The sequence below is a fragment of the Mauremys mutica genome, chromosome 1 (genome assembly GCF_020497125.1).
Source record: "Mauremys mutica isolate MM-2020 ecotype Southern chromosome 1, ASM2049712v1, whole genome shotgun sequence".
NCBI classification, from domain to species: domain Eukaryota; kingdom Metazoa; phylum Chordata; order Testudines; family Geoemydidae; genus Mauremys; species Mauremys mutica.
The window spans coordinates 360192118-360210615 of record NC_059072.1 but is presented as its reverse complement, the minus strand read 5'-3'; the positions used below and the strand labels follow the sequence as shown (position 1 = coordinate 360210615).

Genomic DNA, 18498 nt, shown 5'->3' with positions numbered 1-18498 from the left:
GCATACCATGGATTTATATAGAGACAATATGATATTTTTTGTCGTATTATCTATCCTCTTCCTTATGGTTCCCAAATATTCTGTTACCATTTTTGACTCCTCCAGGATATTGAGTGGATGTTTTCAGAGAACTATCCACAATAATTTCAAGATGTCTTTCTTGAATGGAAACAGCTAATTTAGAGCCAATCATTTTTTATGTATAGTTGGGATTATGTTTTCCAATGTGCATCTCTTTGCACTGAAACTCTTTGTAATCTTCTTTGGACTTCAGAATATTGAGTTGCAAATTTTGCCACTTCACTGTTTACTCCTTTTTCAGTGAAGACCAGCACAAAGAATCCATTTAGCCTCTCTGGAAGAGCCTCATCTTCCCTGAATGCTTCTTTAGCACCTCAGTCATCCAGTGGCCCCACTGATTCTTTGGCAGGCTTCCTCCTTCTGATGTACGTTGCTTACAGAGTTTTAGTTTGCTTTTTGCAGCTGTTAATGCTTTGGTATAGTACGCAACAGGGTTTTTTTTTCCCCAGCACCAATATTCTGCATCTAACAATACAGAAATTTTTAACACTAGAATACAAAACAAAAGGGAACTTATTGTTAGGGGTGGGCAAAGTAGATACTTTCATTAACCCCTTTTTCACGCTTCCCCATGCACTAGCTGCTTCTTTTGTTTAGGTTTATTGTGGTTTTTTAAGCACCAACCCAGTAACTGCTGCACTAACTCTTTCATGCTCTTTAGAGTTTTACTTCCTACAAAGCTATTATTTATATATTTCACACTTTTTTTGGTTTGCGACAATTTTTAACATATTTTTACAGCAACATGGAATATTTTGAGTGTCTTGTAGTACCCCACAGGCAAAAGATTTGAGCAATATCGAATACCCTGGAACACAGAAGCCGTTTGGTACTGGGATTCTGGATTTAAAGTAAACTTTAAAAACCATTTGCCACATTCAGTACAGAAAACCCATTTATTTCTGGGATATCACCTCCAGCAGCACAGGATACACAGCTACTATGGGAGCTCCTCGCTTAGCAATTTTGTTTAACCCTCGATAGTCAATAGTTAATGTTCATGTTCTTCTGGCTTTTTACCTGGCTAGATTGGTGCTGTGTTAGGCACTGAGCACCTCCGGATTAATTTCCGTTTTTCCAGTTCTTTAATGACTTGTTTCAGGGGTTTTGTTTGGGTTTTTTTGGGGGGGGGATTGGGAATTATTTAATGTATGGAGGAACGTCTCCTTCTACTGTAGACAAAAATTGTACCTTTCCTGTATTGAGAGGGTTTGTAGCCCATCCATTTTGTATTTCAGTCCACCGGGATGTCCAGCCTTCTGGCGCAGGAGGTGGCTTTTTTGATTTTATTGCTTTTACAATTTGAGTAGCAAGCCCCATGGGGATTAGATTAACATCGTCCTTCCCCTCTTTTACAGTAACAGCTTGTTTAATACAAATATTTGAGAAATGCATGACTATATTTAATTGCTTTATTGTTTCAGTTCCAATTCAATTTTTTTCTACAATGGCACACTTCTATCAAGTGGATTTCAAAAGGGCTAACTTTACTAAATTAAGGCGACTAGTTAGGGAAGTGGATTGGACTAACATATTTAGGGATCTAAAGGCGGAAGACGCCAGGGGTTACTTCAGGTTGAAGTTGCAGGAGCTGTCAGAGGCCTGTATCCCGAGAAAGGGAAAACAGTTCGTAGGTAGCAGTTTTAGACCGAGCTGGATGAGCAAGCGTCTCAGAGGGGTGATTAAGAAAAAACAGAAAGTGTACAAGGACTGGAAAATGGGAGGGATCAGCAAAGAAACCTACCTTATTGAGGTCAGAGGGTGTAGGGAAGCAGTGAGAAAGGCACCCCCAGCCTCCTTAAAACTAGGAAGTTTATTGGAAAACAGCACAAAGCATTGGAGAAAATGGTTGTAAAATAACAGGCAGCTGTCTATCTGACATCTCATTACAAGCTAAGTTAGACAGGCTTTGCTCTGGAGATACAGGAACAGAACTGGCCCAACTTACATTCTCTTGGAACACCAAGGAGCTCTTGGGACCCAGACTAACTACCCTGTGTCTCTGAGAGCATCTTCCCATTGGTTTGCTCTTTTCTTGTGGAGCCAGACTGTGCTGAAACCTGTGTGAGCCTGGGCCCACTCACCACCGTAGTGCTCAGCTGTGTCCATGTTACAGGGCCAACGTGTGGTGTGGAGCTGACCTTTTCCCTCAGACTGATTTCTCCCAGCCAGACAGTTTAAGATCAAGCCCCTGTGGCTGTTGCTCCATTGTTTGGCCGTTAGACACATTCAGTCTGAATGGCTGCAAACACATGTCCGGTGACTGTGCTGAAACTCCTGACGTCCCTGTGATGCTCCAACGCTCCCCCTCAGAAATCCACTACCCACCCCTCACTGTCACCCCCGAGCACCCCACATCTGTCACAGACACCAAGGTGCTGGAGTCACAGGGCTGCCCAGAAGCAACTGTCACAGGAGGCTCAGTTAGGAAACCTTTTAGAGACAAATGTCAGGGACGTTGCTCTGTGGAACCTGACACAGCCCTGAGCTTAGGGTCCCAGAGTATCTGAGCACCTGGAATGTATTTATCCTCCTGCCACCGCCTGTGCAGAGGTCCAGAGACAGTTAGTAGCTTGCCCATGGTCACACATGGCAAGGGAATCAAAGCCAACTCTGTTGAGTCACAGAGCAGTGCAGAGTTTAGAGCAGCCTGGGGGCTGCTAACAGCTTCCAAGAGTACAGCCCACTTTGAACAAGTCTCTGTGAATGGGTGTCACCCCAGAGTGCCCCCTTGGGGCCTGAGGTAGCCCTGCAGGCACCCTGCCCTTCCCTCTTTGGTACTTGCAATGACTCACTCTCAGCCTGGGGTACTTAAAACAAGAGCCCCCTTTGTGGGGTCGCATTATTTCAGTCTTCTCCAAAACACAAACTCTCCTACCTCCAGCCCCATCCTCCTTCTTTAGTCAGGAGACTCCCCCGCCCTGCCTGCTGTGGTTAGCATTGTTTCAGGCTTGCCACACCCTCTGCCTCATCTCTTCCCTCAAATCTCTGCCCCCTGCTCTTCCAATTCTGGTCCAATGTGGGGAGACCTGGACTCTCTAACTTCCCTGAGGGTATGTCTTGGGTTTGGTGATAGAAGATGGGGGCTGCTCTCGGGCCCACCAGCCACCTGCCCAGGATAGGAGTAGGGTCTGGGGCTCCTTATGTGGTTCTGGAAACCTGGGCAGATCTTACCATGACCTGGCTCTGGCTTTGAGTTTGGAGACGGGTTGGAGCCTCAGGTAAAGAGGAGGAGCAGGGGGTGGGGTTTCGGCAGGGCCGGTGCTTCCATTAGGCAACCCTAGGAGTTGCCTACGGCACCAGGATTCAGGGGACGGCATTTTGTGCGCTCCCCACGGGGCGCACGGGAGCTTCCGGTTCCGCTCCTGTCACGCCACCAAAGAAGGACCTTCTGCCGACGTGCCGCGGAAAACAGTGGCAGGCAATTGAGCAGCTCAATGACTGCCCCTGTCTCCTGCGGCATTTCGGCGAAGGGTCCTTCTTCGGCGGTGCGACGGGAGGGGAACTGGAAGCTCCTGCGTGCCCCATTTGATGCGCACAAAATGCCACCCCAGAATTCTGCCTGGGGCGCCAGAAACTCTGGCGCCGATCCTGGGTTTCGGGGAAGAGATGGGGCAGAGGGAGGGGCAAAGGGGGAAGGGAATGGAGCAGGGGGTTATGGATTCAGGTAAGAGATGGGGGAGAGGAAGGTGCCTCAGGGAAAAAGGAAGCGCAGGGGCGGGGCCACATGGGGGACGGGCCCCTGCATACGTTCTGCTTTTGCCTTTTGAACAGGTGCTCACCCTACGGTGAATGGGCTGGACTGAGACAGGAGTTACCTGGGCCTCTCTGGGGGAGCTGATTCCCATTTCCACCCCTTGGGAAGCAGCTGGGGCAGCACAAACACAGGGGACGGGGATAGAAACTGGGCCTCAGGCTCTTGTCAGGACTCCTGTGTGTCAGACCCTCCCTCACACAGGCAGCTCTGCTCGGGGGAGGGGGGAATGGGCTCAGCAGGTGTGCGGTGCTGAGACATCAACTGTGTGCAGGGGGGGTTGCCTGAAAGGCTTCTCCAGGGGCTCCTGCGTTAATCATGTGTCTGACACGACTCAGTCACAAGCACCTGGCTGAGGGAATAGGGGAAGGGTGGGTGTCTGTGCACCTTGAATAGTCCCTGTCCACAGCTCCTGCAGCCCTCATGGATCGCACAGCAACCAGAGCGCTCACAGTGAATCAGGACTGAGACTGCAGAACAGCTCTGCAGCTTTCTCCATGGCCTATGGATGTTTAACCAGAGACAGGCCAGGGGCAGGCCAGGTGTAATAGGAAACAACATCCACGTCCCTTCTCTTTATTGACTGTATCAAGAGGAATTGTGAGGTTGGAGCAGCTACAAATAGGGCTCTTTATGGGCCAACATCTCACCGGTCCCCTGGCTCTCCACAAACACAGGCTCTTTGTAAATGCTGCTGCCTGCCTTGGTTGCCTTCCCCCTGTGTGCTGTCCTCACTCACCAGCAGGTGGGTCAGTCTCTTTCCCATGCCTCCAAGCCTTAGACCCCGTCTCAACCTCTTTCTATAGAGAGGAGATGAGTAGCTCATCTTGTCTCAGATGTAAGGTTCCAGGATGGAATATATGTCTGTGTCCTGAGTTTTTCGTCTCCTGTGTCACCAGTGCTGGAAGTGGGTGATGAACTGATCCTTCACTTGATGAACAATCTGATTATCCTTGATCGAAGGTATTTGCTTTTCATGCTGTACACGACTGGGTTCATCAGGGGTGGGACCAGAAGGTAGATGTAGCTCAGGAGAATCTGAAGCAGTTTAGTAGAGCTGTTCCCGAATCTGTGTATCACAGTCAAGCTTATCTCTGTAGTGTAGAAAAGCAGGACGACACAGAGGTGGGAGACGCATGTGTTCAGGGCCCTCAGGCACTTTGACTGGGACACAACGCTCAGCACTGTTTTGAGGATCATCACATACGAGAGGAAGATGAGCAGTAAATCGAACCCCATCATTAAGAGTGAAAGATACAAGCCATAGATGTTGTTGACTGTGATGTCTGAACAAGCCAGCTTCATGATGTCCTGGTGCAGGCAGTAGGATTGGGAGAGGACATTAGCTCGACAGTATTGGTACCGTTTCAGGAGAAGGGGGAGTGGGAATATTGCGGCTATTCCTCTTAGCAAACACACCAGTCCCATCTTGGCTATTCTCGGCAGGGTTAAGATGGAAGCATATCTCAGTGGGTTACAGATCGCAATGAAACGGTCAAAGGCCATCAACAAGAGTACGGAAGATTCAGTGCATTGAAGCGAGTGAATAAAGAACAACTGGGTAAAACAGGCATTAAAGCTGATCTCCCTAGAGTTAAACAAGAATAGGCCCAATATCGTCGGTATGGTGGCTATCGATAAGCCAAGGTCTGTGATGGCCAACATGGAAAGGAAAATGTACATGGGCTCATGGAGGCTTGGATCTGTTTTTATAATGAACAGAATGACTGAATTTCCTACTATAGAAATAACATACATTAAACAGAAGGGGATAGAGATCCAGAGATGGACGTCTTCCTGCCCTGGTATCCCAGTGAGAAGGAACACTGCAGGGTTGAATTTGGTGTCATTGACAGCTGACATAATGTCCTGCACAGGTCCAAGGAGTTTTGAACTTTAGTTTCTGAAAGGAGAAATAACAAGAGACTAGATGATATATAGGGAGACATCTTTCTGCTCTCAATGCAAGTCCAGAGACTCCCAGGAGCTCAAGGAAAATGAGTGACTACATAGGCTTGGATTTTCACCGCCACCAGGAAGATAGGCACTGCCAAACTGGATCAGACATGTGGTCCATTCGGCTCAGTACTGAGTGGCCATTTCCTAGATTCTTCAGAAGAAAGTGGAACAAGTCCTGCAAAAGGCAGCTGAGATAACCTGCTCCCAGGGAAAGTTTTCCCCTGACACCCACTACTTAGACATATTTTGTGGTGTAAATCAGGAAAGTTTAGATCCCTTCCAAGACTTTTTAAAAAGAGATCCTCACAACTATAATGGGATTTAATTTTTACCGATATAAACATCTCATCCCTCCTTGAAGCCTGCTAAGCTCTTGGCCCCATAGATATCTTGAGCTGGGAGTTCCATAGCCTGTTGTGCACTATGTGATTTTATAGTTGTGACCTTCCCACAGACACTCTTTCTGGTCCATTGTATCATGGCATGTGTGCAAGTGCATGGTGATATTGGTCATTGTTTTTATCTGTCCGGAATTGAAGCTATTTATAAATGTGTCTGCCTATTTCCAGCACATGGGATAAATTCTTAGGGCCTTATTCTGAATTCAATATTGTCTTAATGGTATCACTCCAGATTTACATGGGTTAATTCCTTGAGAACAGGGCTCTATTAACCTTCCCTTACCAAATGCACCAGGTGATACACTTTTACCCCCAAGTGTCCCTGCAAGAGGAGCTGAAATGCTTTGCCTCAGCAATGTTGATTGAATCCAGACAGTCCATTCACCGTACAAGCTTCTCTTCATTCTCACAGGTCCTGCATCCTCTCACCATGCAAGGGTCCGTAAATATCTGCAAAGTTACAAAATGACACAGACAGTTACTTCAGTTGGGTGCGAGAGGGTTTGGCATCACACATGGGTGAATAGTGGAAAACCAGGTTTGCACTAATATCCACTTGAGTGTGCAAGTTATGTCATCCATGTGCATGTAAGAGGTGATGGGTGAAAATTATATACAACCACTGTAACACTCCCCTTTTCTACACCTCAGCTTGACTCTGCTGAAAAACAGACCAACGGTTCTGTTATCTCATGACCTTTTCAAAAGACTTTCCCAGGTATTGCAGAGGGACAATGTTCATGACCCCAAATGTAAGTGTTAGAAACAGCTTCTGGTCATTTCCCAGGAGACAGTATCATTCAGCTGTTCACTGAACAAAGAGTTAAGAGCTCAAACCTATTGCCAACAGTATTTGAAGTGCTACTGAAATACTTTCTAAAGCAAAAGCCATTAAGCAATACAGTTACCACTGTTCCTTCCTGTAGCGATTCCAACAACACTGCTTCTGGCTTTCAGTATACAGGCATGGCATGAATGTTTGGTTTGTAATATCTGTATTACAATGAAAAGTTCTGGCATAACATTTACACATCTGTACTTTAGCATACACGTGACAGTTCATTCTTTCCCCTCTGATCCGCTTTCAGAAATGATTTCTTGGGTTAGAGTGGGACTTAAAATGTAACGTCTGTCATCGGGATTTCTTCAGAACCTGAAAAGATTGCAGCGTCCCAGCCCTCATTCAGTCGATTGCCAGCAAACAAAAGTCTCGGAGCTCCTCTGTCCCTGGGTTAATAGCTGACTGGTTCTTCTCAGGTTCTGTTCTGTCAGTCTGCAGCCTGTATGCAGAGCAGTAACAGCCATTGAGATCAGTATAGAAAATATGCATTCCTTAACTTTCACTCTCTAGTACACAGTAACTCCAGCACCTGTTATTCAGGCATGATGAGGGTTTGCAGTTAGTGGATTTCAAAGTCAAATGCAGGAGTATTCATGGAAATGGAACTTCATTTCACACAGGAAAGTCACCTATTGCTCTCTCTCTGACTGTCTTTGTCCTGTATTCATAATATCTGTAGCACCTGGGAACAGCATTGTATCCGACATGGAGCTGAGCTGTCATAATTAATGTGCGTGTTAAACCCAGTTCTTAGGATGGTAGCTTTATAGCTACATTGGGCTGACTGTTTATGTTATGGCTGTACTGGGTGAAACCAGTATGGTTCATGTTAGTTTAGTAACAGGCTGCTGGAAAACAAGCAGAAAGGGAAGCAACAGCTGAAGAAAAGCCATCTCTCAGTGAGTACCTCAGGGAAGCTGAGAGACCACTCCATAGCTACAAGCTGGGAAAAGCCTATTTCCAGGCTCCAGGCACATTACACAGCTTGTTTTGGCAGTGCTGGGAGCTTGTGCAGAGCTGGGGCAGCTGTTGCTGAGAATCTCTTCATACCGACAGGCACAGACGCCGCTGGGGAAGTCTGAAGGCCCTCGGCGTTCCTGGGTCCCCATCAGAGTGGGAGGGTTTGGGGTCAGAGACATGTACAGGCTGTTGTTTTAAAATCCTATTATTCTCTCATGTTATGCTTTATTCCTACTGTTCAAATTAAACAGTATTTGGGTTCAAGAAGGCTGACTGGTCACTTGTCACTAGTCACATGCTCACAAAGGGAAGAAACACATGTGCCTAATCCACTCGGACCTGCAGGGAAAACACATTCGACCCACAGTGTGCAGTAGACAAGGTCCCAGTCTGAGGGTGGGAGGATCGTGGGATTTCACTCAATGAGAGGGAAAGCTATTATGCCTGACATCTGGCACTTGGAGACCAGAGGAGGGTCAGAGATTTGGTAGCCCTGTAACTCTGAGGGGTATATACAAGGCAGAAATGCTGGAGCCCTCAGCCAGTCAGGAAACAGAAATATGCCCTATCGGACCTGTAACCACAGAGCAACGCAGCTCTGAATTCCTGCCTTCACAATCGAACCAGAGAATAAAATTATTGTATATGCATTTACTGATTTCATTTCCTGGAACAAATAACCCTGAGGTCACTGATATTCCATGGGATTTCAGGATCGGGCCCAGAGCACACTGCTCCTCTAGAAATGGGACAACTTGACAAATCCTAACCCAGGGCACTGGAGTTTTAATGCTCAGAGCTCACTTTGAATGTCAGATTTCTGTGTAGCTTGAAAAGCCCACCTTGGTTCATGGGCAGGTGTAGGGGAGGGGTTGCCAAGTGACCGAGCGCTCCTGCCCTCCAGCCCCTGTCACTGAATCACCCCAACAGACCAGCTGAGTTTGCTGCCGCTGCACAGAACATCTGCAAATGGAAACAGTTTGCAGCCTTTCCCCTTCACTTCATGTTTTAAAGACAGTGAAACCTCCCAACGTACCCAATTCCTGCTAGATGAGGAGCTGCTTACACCAGAAGTCTTCAGCCCAAAGGAAAAGGAGTCATTGGAGAGGTAGCACGGACAGCAGGCAGTATCTGTTCAGACACGGAGGCAACTGTCTTTATGAAGCCTGTCTGCACATTCCCTCGGGGGCCACTTGGCCATCAGGGATCTTCAGCTTCTTGGCTTCCTGTGCACCAGCTTTAACCCCTATCATGGCCAAAGCAAACTGCAGGAAGCCAAATCAAAGAGTATGAGTAGTGATCCTGCAAACCTGGACTGCAGTGCCAGCCCTGCTGCATGCTCTATTCCTGGAATCTGGGCTTGTCATCACTGTTCATATGATTTCGATTAGTCACCTGGCTACCTTGGAGACGTCCGAGGGGTAGCAATGAACCCATCACAGCTGTGATGTTGCTGAAATAAAATAAAATATAATTATAATAATATAGGAGCATATTTCTCCCCGGTAGCCCCCATTTCCTGTTTACTAAACCAGGGTGCGGGCCACGGAAGAGATATTCCACAATGCTCTGTACCTGGAAATTTCCCTTGAATCGTTCCAGGAGGGGAGGTCCCTTCCCTTCTCCCCGAGGAATGAAAAGGGGGACCCAGGATCCAGGGCTCCCGAAAGTTATGCACAGATCTCAATGATCCACTGGTAGCTAGCCCCCCCACCCCCAATCTCTGGGCCTCCACACCTGCTCTAGGATGCTCTCCAGCTCCCTGCTAGCACATGTTCATCAGAGATGGGCTACCAGGGCCTGTCTTAGTAGCCACTGCCCACTGGATCTGCTGAAGGGTGAGTTGTACAGGGTGGCGGGGGGTGCACAGACATGGGAGGGCAGATTAGAGTAGCTGCTGGGCACAATACCCCAGCCCTAGACTAGTTCAGATGTTTCGACATTTCTATGCTCCAAGTCCAGCCATAGACTCCGTCTCCCCCTCTATTCAGGCCTAATTTGATGGTGCCCTGTTTACAAATATTTCCAGTTTTCAGTTTCTCGTTGGAGTCTGTTTTTGAAGTTTTTTTGTTGAAGAACTGCCACTTTTAAGCCTGTTATTGAGTAACCAGGGAGATTGAAGTGTTCTCTTACTGATTTTTGAATGTTATAATTCCTGATGTCAGATTTGTGCCCATTTATTCTTTTGCGTAGAGACTGTCTGGTTTGGCTAATGTACACGGCAGAGGAGCACTGCTGGCACATGATGGCATCTATCACATTGGTAGATGTGCAGGTGACCAAGCCCCTGATGGTGTGGCTGATGTGCTTAGGGCCTAATGATGATGTCCCTTGAACACATATGCAGACATATTTGGCACCGGGGTTTGTTGCAGAGTTTGGTTCCTGAGCTAGTGTTTTTGTTGTGTGGTGTGTCATTGCTTCAGGTTGGGGGTGTGTCTGTAAGTGAGGACTGGCCTGTCTCCCAAGGTCTGTGAGAGTGAATGATCGTCCTTCAAGATAGGCAATGTGATATATGCCGCCATGTGCCAGCCATGCCCCTCATAATCATGTCATAACAATATCACTGTGATGAATATGGGATGAAACATCACAGCCTCCTCTATTCACGCCTCTGTGTGGGACAGTTCCTCAGATTTGTCACCTAAAAGAATGGCTCAGGTGTGGGAATCTCCCTCACGTCCTCTGCAGTGAAGACCAATGCAAAGAATTCCTTGAGCCTCTACGCAACAGCCTCATCTTCCTTCAGTGCTCATTTAGCACCTCAATCATCCAGTGGCCCCACTGATTGTTTGGCAGGCTTCCTGCTTATGAGATACTTTAAAAATGGCTGCTAATTTTTGTGTCTTCTGCTACTTGCTCTTCATGTCTTTTCAACTAAGTACGTGGCATCGCCAAGCCCCATTTAAAAATTATGATTCACACCCCCAAAAATCATAAGATTGTTTTAAAATAATGAGATTTAAAAATATACTACTGTGGGGTTTCTTTTCATGTGCCTTTGTTTTCTGAGCCTTTGGGGTGCACCTGCTTCAGGTTTTCTTGTTTTTCTGCAACTCACTTTTTTAAAATAAACTTTTAAAAGAAAACTGAAAATGAGATTCCCATGCAGTGTTTTGATCGCAAAATTGGGGCTTTCAGAAAGACATGAAATAATGCAAAACTCCCTATAAAATCCCCAAAGATGGTGCTGCTGGATGCATCTCAAGCAGAGAACATACAAATGAAGGTACTGAGGGTAAGTTAGTGGCCATTTCTGGTCACACAGTGCATCAGTGGCAGAGACGCTGTTTCCCTCTGCACTGGGCTTCAGAGCCTCCTGTTGTAAGGAACAGGCTTACACCACAACCAGCCAGAGATAACAGTGGCAGGCTCGCAGAGGCACTGGTTCCTGGGGCACAGGTCAGAGGGTCCTCCTTATGAGCAGGCATGAGCCATGCACATGCCGGGTAAGCAAGGTCATGCACATTCTTAATTGAAAGGGCCGTAACCCAAACCCAGCTACAAATGCCTGCTGGTAGCTCTCTATTGGACCCAAACAACCCCCTCCCCTGATCCAGCTTGGTGATGTTGGAAATTTGGATGCAGGGTGTGAGGTCTATCTCCACCGCTAGAACTGGTCTCATTGCTCATGGAGTGGGTGGGGGTCAGGATCAGACCGAGGGGCAGCCCAGCAGGGCTCTGTTCGGCCAGGCAACGCTCTCCAGATCCTTCGCTCTCTGAAAGCAAGTCCTGATTCCCGCTCTTACTGCCGAACTGGAGGAGGGGCACAGAACTCCCACGTCAAAGAGGGCTGTGCTAATGACAGGCCGCATCACCGAGGGGTGTTGGGAAGAGTTCAGGTTCTCCACCCAGTGCCCCAAATCATCCTTATAAGCTGAAATCTCTCTAAGGCACTTAACTATGGCTCCAAGACTGTAGCATCCAAGTGTCTCGTAATGTGTAACATTTATCAGTACCCTGTGCAGTAGCTCAGTGCAATTAATACCACTGGGCAAAGATATCAGGAAGATGCTGACCCATCTTAAGGAGAAGGGAAGGAACAACAGCATGATGGATAGAGAGGTTTTGATCAAACCAACATGTACAAGGTAATGGGCGGCCCTTGGATATGTCAGTGGGTGGCAGCCTAAAACGTTAGAGGGTGGCACTCTGATATGTCAGGGGCAATACGTAACTTGTTTGTATCTGTGTATAAAGATGTATCTCAGAGGCGATATGTTTCTCTGGCCGAGGGGAGAATGGAAAGTCCTGCCATTCATTGAGCCAGACCATTGTCATGGGCATACATGTGTGAGTGTTCCTGTAACCATTAGCACCGTGCTTCATTGGCAATAAACCTGACCAAGTGACTTTGCTGAAAACCGACCCTGTGGATTTATTGGGTGGTTCACTCGAGGTGTGCTGTGCCATCTGTCTGCGCAGAGCTACGACAGCACACAGGGAGAACACACACAAGCAGTGGAACATCTGTCAACACTGGCGATCCCCAACCACTGCTCTGGTAAGGAAGTGAGCTGCCCTCTGTAGGACTCACAGTCTAACATGGCAGAAAGCTATGTGTTAGGGAATCCCCTTAACCCCTCCCTAAAAATCCCCAGAGAGTTTCATAAAGTATGGATGTGCTGGGTTGCTAGCAAAAGAGGTCCATAGGAACTTTAAAAATATCGTAGGGAAGAAACATGCAATGAAATCCTACAGACCAAAGACACTAAAAGATATCACACCACAAAAACACCAGATGATTTCAGTATATAATGAAAGAACCCTCAAGCATCAAGAAAAGGAAAATGAAGTGCTTTATAAATAAGAGACTGTTTGAATACACCTCAACTTACCATATATGGACAATTAAGTTGGCAATCAGCTAAAACTCACCATCAGTTAATTAAAACTTGTCTACCATGTAAAAACAACTGTATTATTGCTGTACATCATTTACAATGTGCATAACATTGCTAAACTGTTTAACCAACACACAGATAAAAATCCTCAAAAGAATGGCAGCAAACAACATGAAGTCAAGTTAAAAACAAAGTGGTAAAAATATATATATGTGACATAATAAGTACAAATTGGGTAAACCAATTCCCTGGTAGTACCAGTCATAATTTGGATTAGTGACACTGCATCCTAAGTGAGGCACATTGTTAAACATTTGTTCCTCACACCACTACGTACAGACTGTGAACAAGTCACCCCTTAACCTTCTCTTTGTTAAGCTAAATAGACTGAGATCCTTGAGTCTGTCACTCTAAGGGTATGTCTAAATCTAATCCTTTCATCGTTCCCATGTCTCTTCTCTGCACCTTCTCCAATTTATCAACGTCCATCAAGAACTGTAGACACCAGAACTAGACACAATATTCTGGCAGCAGTCACACCAGTGCCAAATAAAGAGGTAAAATAACTTCTCTGCTCCAATTTCAGATTCTCCTGGTTATACATCCCAGATTGCAGTAGCGTTTTTGGCCGCAGTGTTGCACTGGGAGGTCATGTTCAGCTGATTAACCACTATGACCCCCAAGTCATTTTCAGAGTAACTGCTTCCCAGCACTGCCTCCCCCATCCGGTAAGGATGGCCAGCATCCTTTGTTCCTAGATGTAACCTTTACATTGAGCTGTATTAAAACGCATATTGCTGAAGAACAGAGGGACTAAGTGAGTTTCCCAAAGTCACAGAAGAAGTCAGTTCAAGAGCCTGGAACTGAAGCCCATTCTTCCGTATCCCAGGCCAGCACTTTAACCACTGAACCATCCTTTCTCTCTGGGGCTAGTGGCTGGGGAGGGGCAGCTGGGGGCTCAGCATCCTGAGATTACCAGAAACTCAGGGAATTAAGCTCCTGTGATATCACTAAAGAGGAGCCCAGGAACAGTTCCTCTTCCAGATGAAAACGCTGAGTCATGCTTTTTCCTGAATCTATTGAGGGCCAAATCCATCGGCCAGGGCATAGTGGACAAGTAACTCCACACGAGCGCCCGGTGTGATGCAAAGTGGGCTAATGGGACATAGGGACATAGGCCTGGAAGGGACCTCCTGGATCAAGAAGCCCAGTCCACTGCTATGGCAGGCAACTCCATAATATCACCCGGTGCATCAGCCTGTGTCAGCAGGATCTGGGTGAGTTCTCCCCTGACAGCAGGCTGGGATGCGAAGAGACTTCAGGAGCAAACTGTATTTATATAAACACGTCTACTCTGCCTGGATATCCAGCAGACAGAGCGGTGTTGTTCAAAGTGATCAACCGTGGCTGGTGCTGGGTTACAAATCATTGTCATACTGAATGCACGGGTAGTGCAATGTTCTTATCGATGTTGATGTCTTTATTTTTATTTTTCAATTAGCTGTTAAACCAGAGTTACCTTAAAGACAGCGTGCACTGTAGATTTTTTGCGGGGTTTATAAATATGTTTTTGACCTTTTAAGGTTAGACCCCATACAGATATTTTAGGGTTTTTTTTCGGGTAACCAATTGAACATTTTTTGTTATGACAGCAAAGATCCATTGTATAGGTTTATTTATTTTTATATGCCCTTTGGATAAATTGTGATGACTTACGAGTTTTTTTAGAGCATGATGGCTTTTTACAATAACTTTATTTGCTGTGACAAGTGCTTGGGCTTGTTGTAGTGTTTAGTCAGCAGCAAGAGCAGTTTGCTTACAGAGTTTTAGTTTGCTTTTTGGAGCTGTTAATGCTTTGGTTTAGTATGCAGCAGGTGTTTTTTCCCCAGCACCGGTACTTTGCATGATTATACTAACAATATAGAAATTTTTAGCGCTAGGATACAACACGAAAGGGAACTTATTGTTGGGGTGACCAAAGCAGGTGTTTTCATTAACCCCTTTTTCAAGCTTCCCCATGCACTAGCTGCTTCTTTAGTTTAGGTTTATTATGTATTTTAAGGAACAACCCAGTAACTACTGCACAAAACCTTTATGCTCCTTTTCTGTTTTACTTACTAGCAAGATATTGTTTATATACTTCACAATTTTTTTATTTGCAACAATTTTTAAACATATTTTTACAGCAGTATGGAATAATGCGAGTGCATTGCAGTACCCCATAGGCAAAACATTTTAGCAATATCGAGTACCCTGGAACACAGAAGCCATTTGGTACTGGGATTCTGGATTTAAAGTAAACTTTAAAAAAACATTTGTCACATTCAGTACAGAAAACCCCTCTATTTCTGGGGATACCACCTCCAGCAGCACAGGATACGCAGCTACTACGGGTGGTAGGGGGTCCCTGCTTAGCAATTTTGTTTAATCCTCAATCTTACTGTCAGCCTGGGGTACTTAAAACAAGAGTCCCCTTTGTGGGGTAGCATTAATTCAGTCGTCTCCAAAACACAAGGTCTGCTACCCTCCAGCCCCATCCTCCTTTCCTCAGGAGACTCCCCCACCCTGCCTGCTGTGGTTAGCATTGTTTCAGGCTTGCCACACCATCTGCCTCATCTCTTCCCTCAAATCTCTGCCCCCTGCTCTTCCAATTCTGGGCCAATGTGGGGAGACCTGGACTCTCCAACGTCCCCGGGGGTATGTCTTGGGTTTGGTGATAGAAGATGGGGGCTGCTCTCGGGCCCACCAGCCATGTGCCCAGGATAGGAGTAGGGTCTGGGGCTCCTTATAGTGGTTCTGGAAACCTGGGCAGCTCTTACCATGGCCCGGCTCTGGCTTTGGGTCTGGAGAGGGGTTGGAGCCTCAGGTAAAGAGGAGGGGAGGGGGGTGGGGTTCTGGGGAAGAGATGGGGCAGAGGGAGGGGCAAAGTGGGAAGGGGATGGAGCAGGGGGTTGTGGATTCAGGTAAGAGATGGGGCAGAGGGAGGTGCCTCAGGGAAAAAGGCAGAGCAGGGGCAGGGCCACGCAGGGGATGGGTCCCCTGCATATGTTCCGCTTTTGCCTTTTGAACAGGTGCTCACCCTACAGTGAATGGGCTGGACTGGGACAGGAGCTACCTGGGCCTCTCTGGGGGAGCTGATTCCCATTTCCACCCCTTGGGAAGCAACTGGGGCAGCACAAACACAGGGGACAGGGAGGGATACTGGGCCTCAGGCTCTTGTCAGGACTCCTGTGTGTCAGACCCTCACTCACACAGGCAGCTCTGCTCGGGGGAGGGGGGAATGGGCTCAGCAGGTGTGCGGTGCTGAGACATCAACTGTGTGCAGGGGGGTTGCCTGAAAGGCTTCTCCAGGGGCTCCTGTGTTAATCATGTGTCTGACACGACTCAGTCACAAGCACCTGGCTGAGGGCGTAGGGGAAGGGTGGGTGTCTGTACCCCTTGAATAGCCCCACATGGATCACACAGCAACCAGAGCTCTCACAGTGAATCAGGACTGAGACTTCAGAACAGCTCTGCAGCTTTCTCCATGGCCTATGGATGTTTAACCAGAGACAGGACAGGTGCAGGCCAGGTGTAATAGGAAACAACATCCACGTCCCTTCTCTTTATTGACTGTATCAAGAGGAATTATGAGGTCGGAGCAGCTACCAATAGGGCTCTTATATCAACATCCCACTGGTCCCCTGGCTCTCCACAAACACAGTCACTTTGTAAATGCTGCTGCCTGCCTTGTTCTCCTTCCCCCTGTGTGCTGTCCTCACTCACGAGCAGATGGGGGAAGTCTCATTCCCAATCCTCCAAGCCTTAGACCCCGTCTCAACCTCTTTCTATAGAGAGGAGATGAGTAGCTCATCTTAGAATCATAGAATCATAGAATCATTGTTGGAAGGGACCTCAGGAGGTCATCTAGTCCAACCACCTCCCCAAATCTTGTCTCAGATGTAAGGGTCCAGGATGGAATAAGTGTCTGTGTCCTGGGTTTTTCGTCTCCAGTGTCACCAGTGCTGGAAGTGGGTGATGAACTGATCCTTCACTTGATGAACAATCTTATTATCCTCGATCGAAGGTGTTTGCTTTTCACGCTGTACACGACTGGGTTCATCAGAGGCGGGACCAGCAGGTAGACATAGCCCAGGAGAATCTTAAGCAGGTGAGTAGAGCTGTTCCCGAATCTGTGTATCACAGACAAACCAATCTCTGAAGTGTAGAAGAGCAGGAAGACACAGAGGTGGGAGACGCAGGTGTTCAGGGCCCGAAGACACTTTGTCTGCGACACAACGCTCAGCACTGTTTTGAGGATCATCACATACGAGAGGAAGATGAGCAGTAAATCCAACCCCATCATTAAGAATGAAAGAGACAAGCCATAGAGGTTGTTTACTGTGATGTCTGAACAAGCCAACTTCATGACCTCCTGGTGCGCACAGTAGGAATGGGAGAGGACATTGGCTCGACAGTATTGGAACCGTTTCAGGAGAAGAGGGAATGGGAATATTACGGCTATTCCTCTTAGCAAACACATCAGTCCCATCTTGGATATTCTTGGCAGTGTTAAAATGGAAGCATATCTCAGTGGGTTACAGATGGCGATGAAGCGGTCAAAGGCCATCAACAAGAGTACGGAAGACTCCATGCATTGAAGCGACTGAATAAAGAACAACTGGGTAAAACAGGCATTAAAGCTGATTTCCCTAGAGTTAAACAAGAATATGCCCAGTATCGTCGGCATGGTGGCTATCAATAAGCCAAGGTCTGTGATGGCCAACATGGAAAGGAAAATGTACATGGGCTCATGGAGGCTTGGATCTGTTTTTATAATGAACAGAATGACTGAATTTCCTATTATCGAAATAACATACATTAAACAGAAGCAGACAGAGATCCATAGATGGACGTCCTCTTGCCCAGGTATCCCGGTGAGAAGGAACACTGCAGGTTTGAATTTGGTGTCATTGACAGCTGACATAATATCCTGGGCAGGTGCAAGGAGTTTTGAACTTTAGTTTCTGAAAGGAGAAATAACAGGAGACTAGATCATATTTAGGGAGACATCTTTCTGCTCTCAATGCAAGTCTAGAGACTCCCAGGATCTCAAGGAAAATGAGCGTCTACATAGTCTTGGATTTTCACCACCACCAGGAAGATAGACACTGCCAGACTGGATCAGACATGTGGTCCATTCAGCTCAGTATTTAGTGGCCATTTCCGAGATTCTTCAGAGGAAAGTGGAACAAGCCCTGCAATAGGCAGCTATCAGGGCCGTCTCCAGACCCCAGCGCGCCAAGCAGAGAGCGGCAGGAGGCTCCGGTGGACCTCCAGCATGCATGCCTGCGGAGGGTCCGCTGGTCCCGCAGCTCCGGTGGAGCATCCGCAGGCATGCCTGCGGGAGGTCCACCGGAGCCGCGGGACCAGCGGACCCTATGAGATAATCTGCTCCCAGGGAAAGTTTCCCCCTGACACCAACTACTTAGACATATTTGGTGGTGTAAATCAGGAAGGTTTAGAGTCCTTCCATGACTTTTTGAAAAAGATCCTCACAACTATAATGGGATTTAATTTTTACCCATATAAACATCCCATCCCTCTTTGAAGCCTGCTAAGCTCTTGGTCTCATAGATATCTTGAGCTGGGAGTTCCACAGCCTATTGTGCACTATGT

The 18498-nt window shown here is 47.1% G+C and overlaps 2 protein-coding genes across 2 annotated transcripts; both read right to left on the bottom strand.

Annotated features, from left to right (window-relative positions):
- Window positions 1-4762: 4762 nt before the first annotated feature.
- On the bottom strand, window positions 4763-5698 carry LOC123362206 (olfactory receptor 51G2-like). The gene has a single exon (XM_045002597.1). The coding sequence runs from the start codon at window positions 5696-5698 to the stop codon at window positions 4763-4765; it is 936 nt and encodes a 311-aa protein (XP_044858532.1).
- Window positions 5699-16870: 11172 nt separating this feature from the next.
- Window positions 16871-17806, bottom strand: LOC123343542 (olfactory receptor 51G2-like). The gene has a single exon (XM_044978694.1). It carries the CDS (start codon window positions 17804-17806, stop codon window positions 16871-16873), a length of 936 nt encoding a protein of 311 aa, XP_044834629.1.
- Window positions 17807-18498: the final 692 nt, after the last annotated feature.

Coding starts and splice junctions, on each gene's coding strand:
- LOC123343542 (XM_044978694.1), bottom strand. CDS start 17,806: ATGTCAGCTGTCAATGACACCAAATTCAAACCTGCAGTGTTCCTTCTC.
- LOC123362206 (XM_045002597.1), bottom strand. CDS start 5,698: ATGTCAGCTGTCAATGACACCAAATTCAACCCTGCAGTGTTCCTTCTC.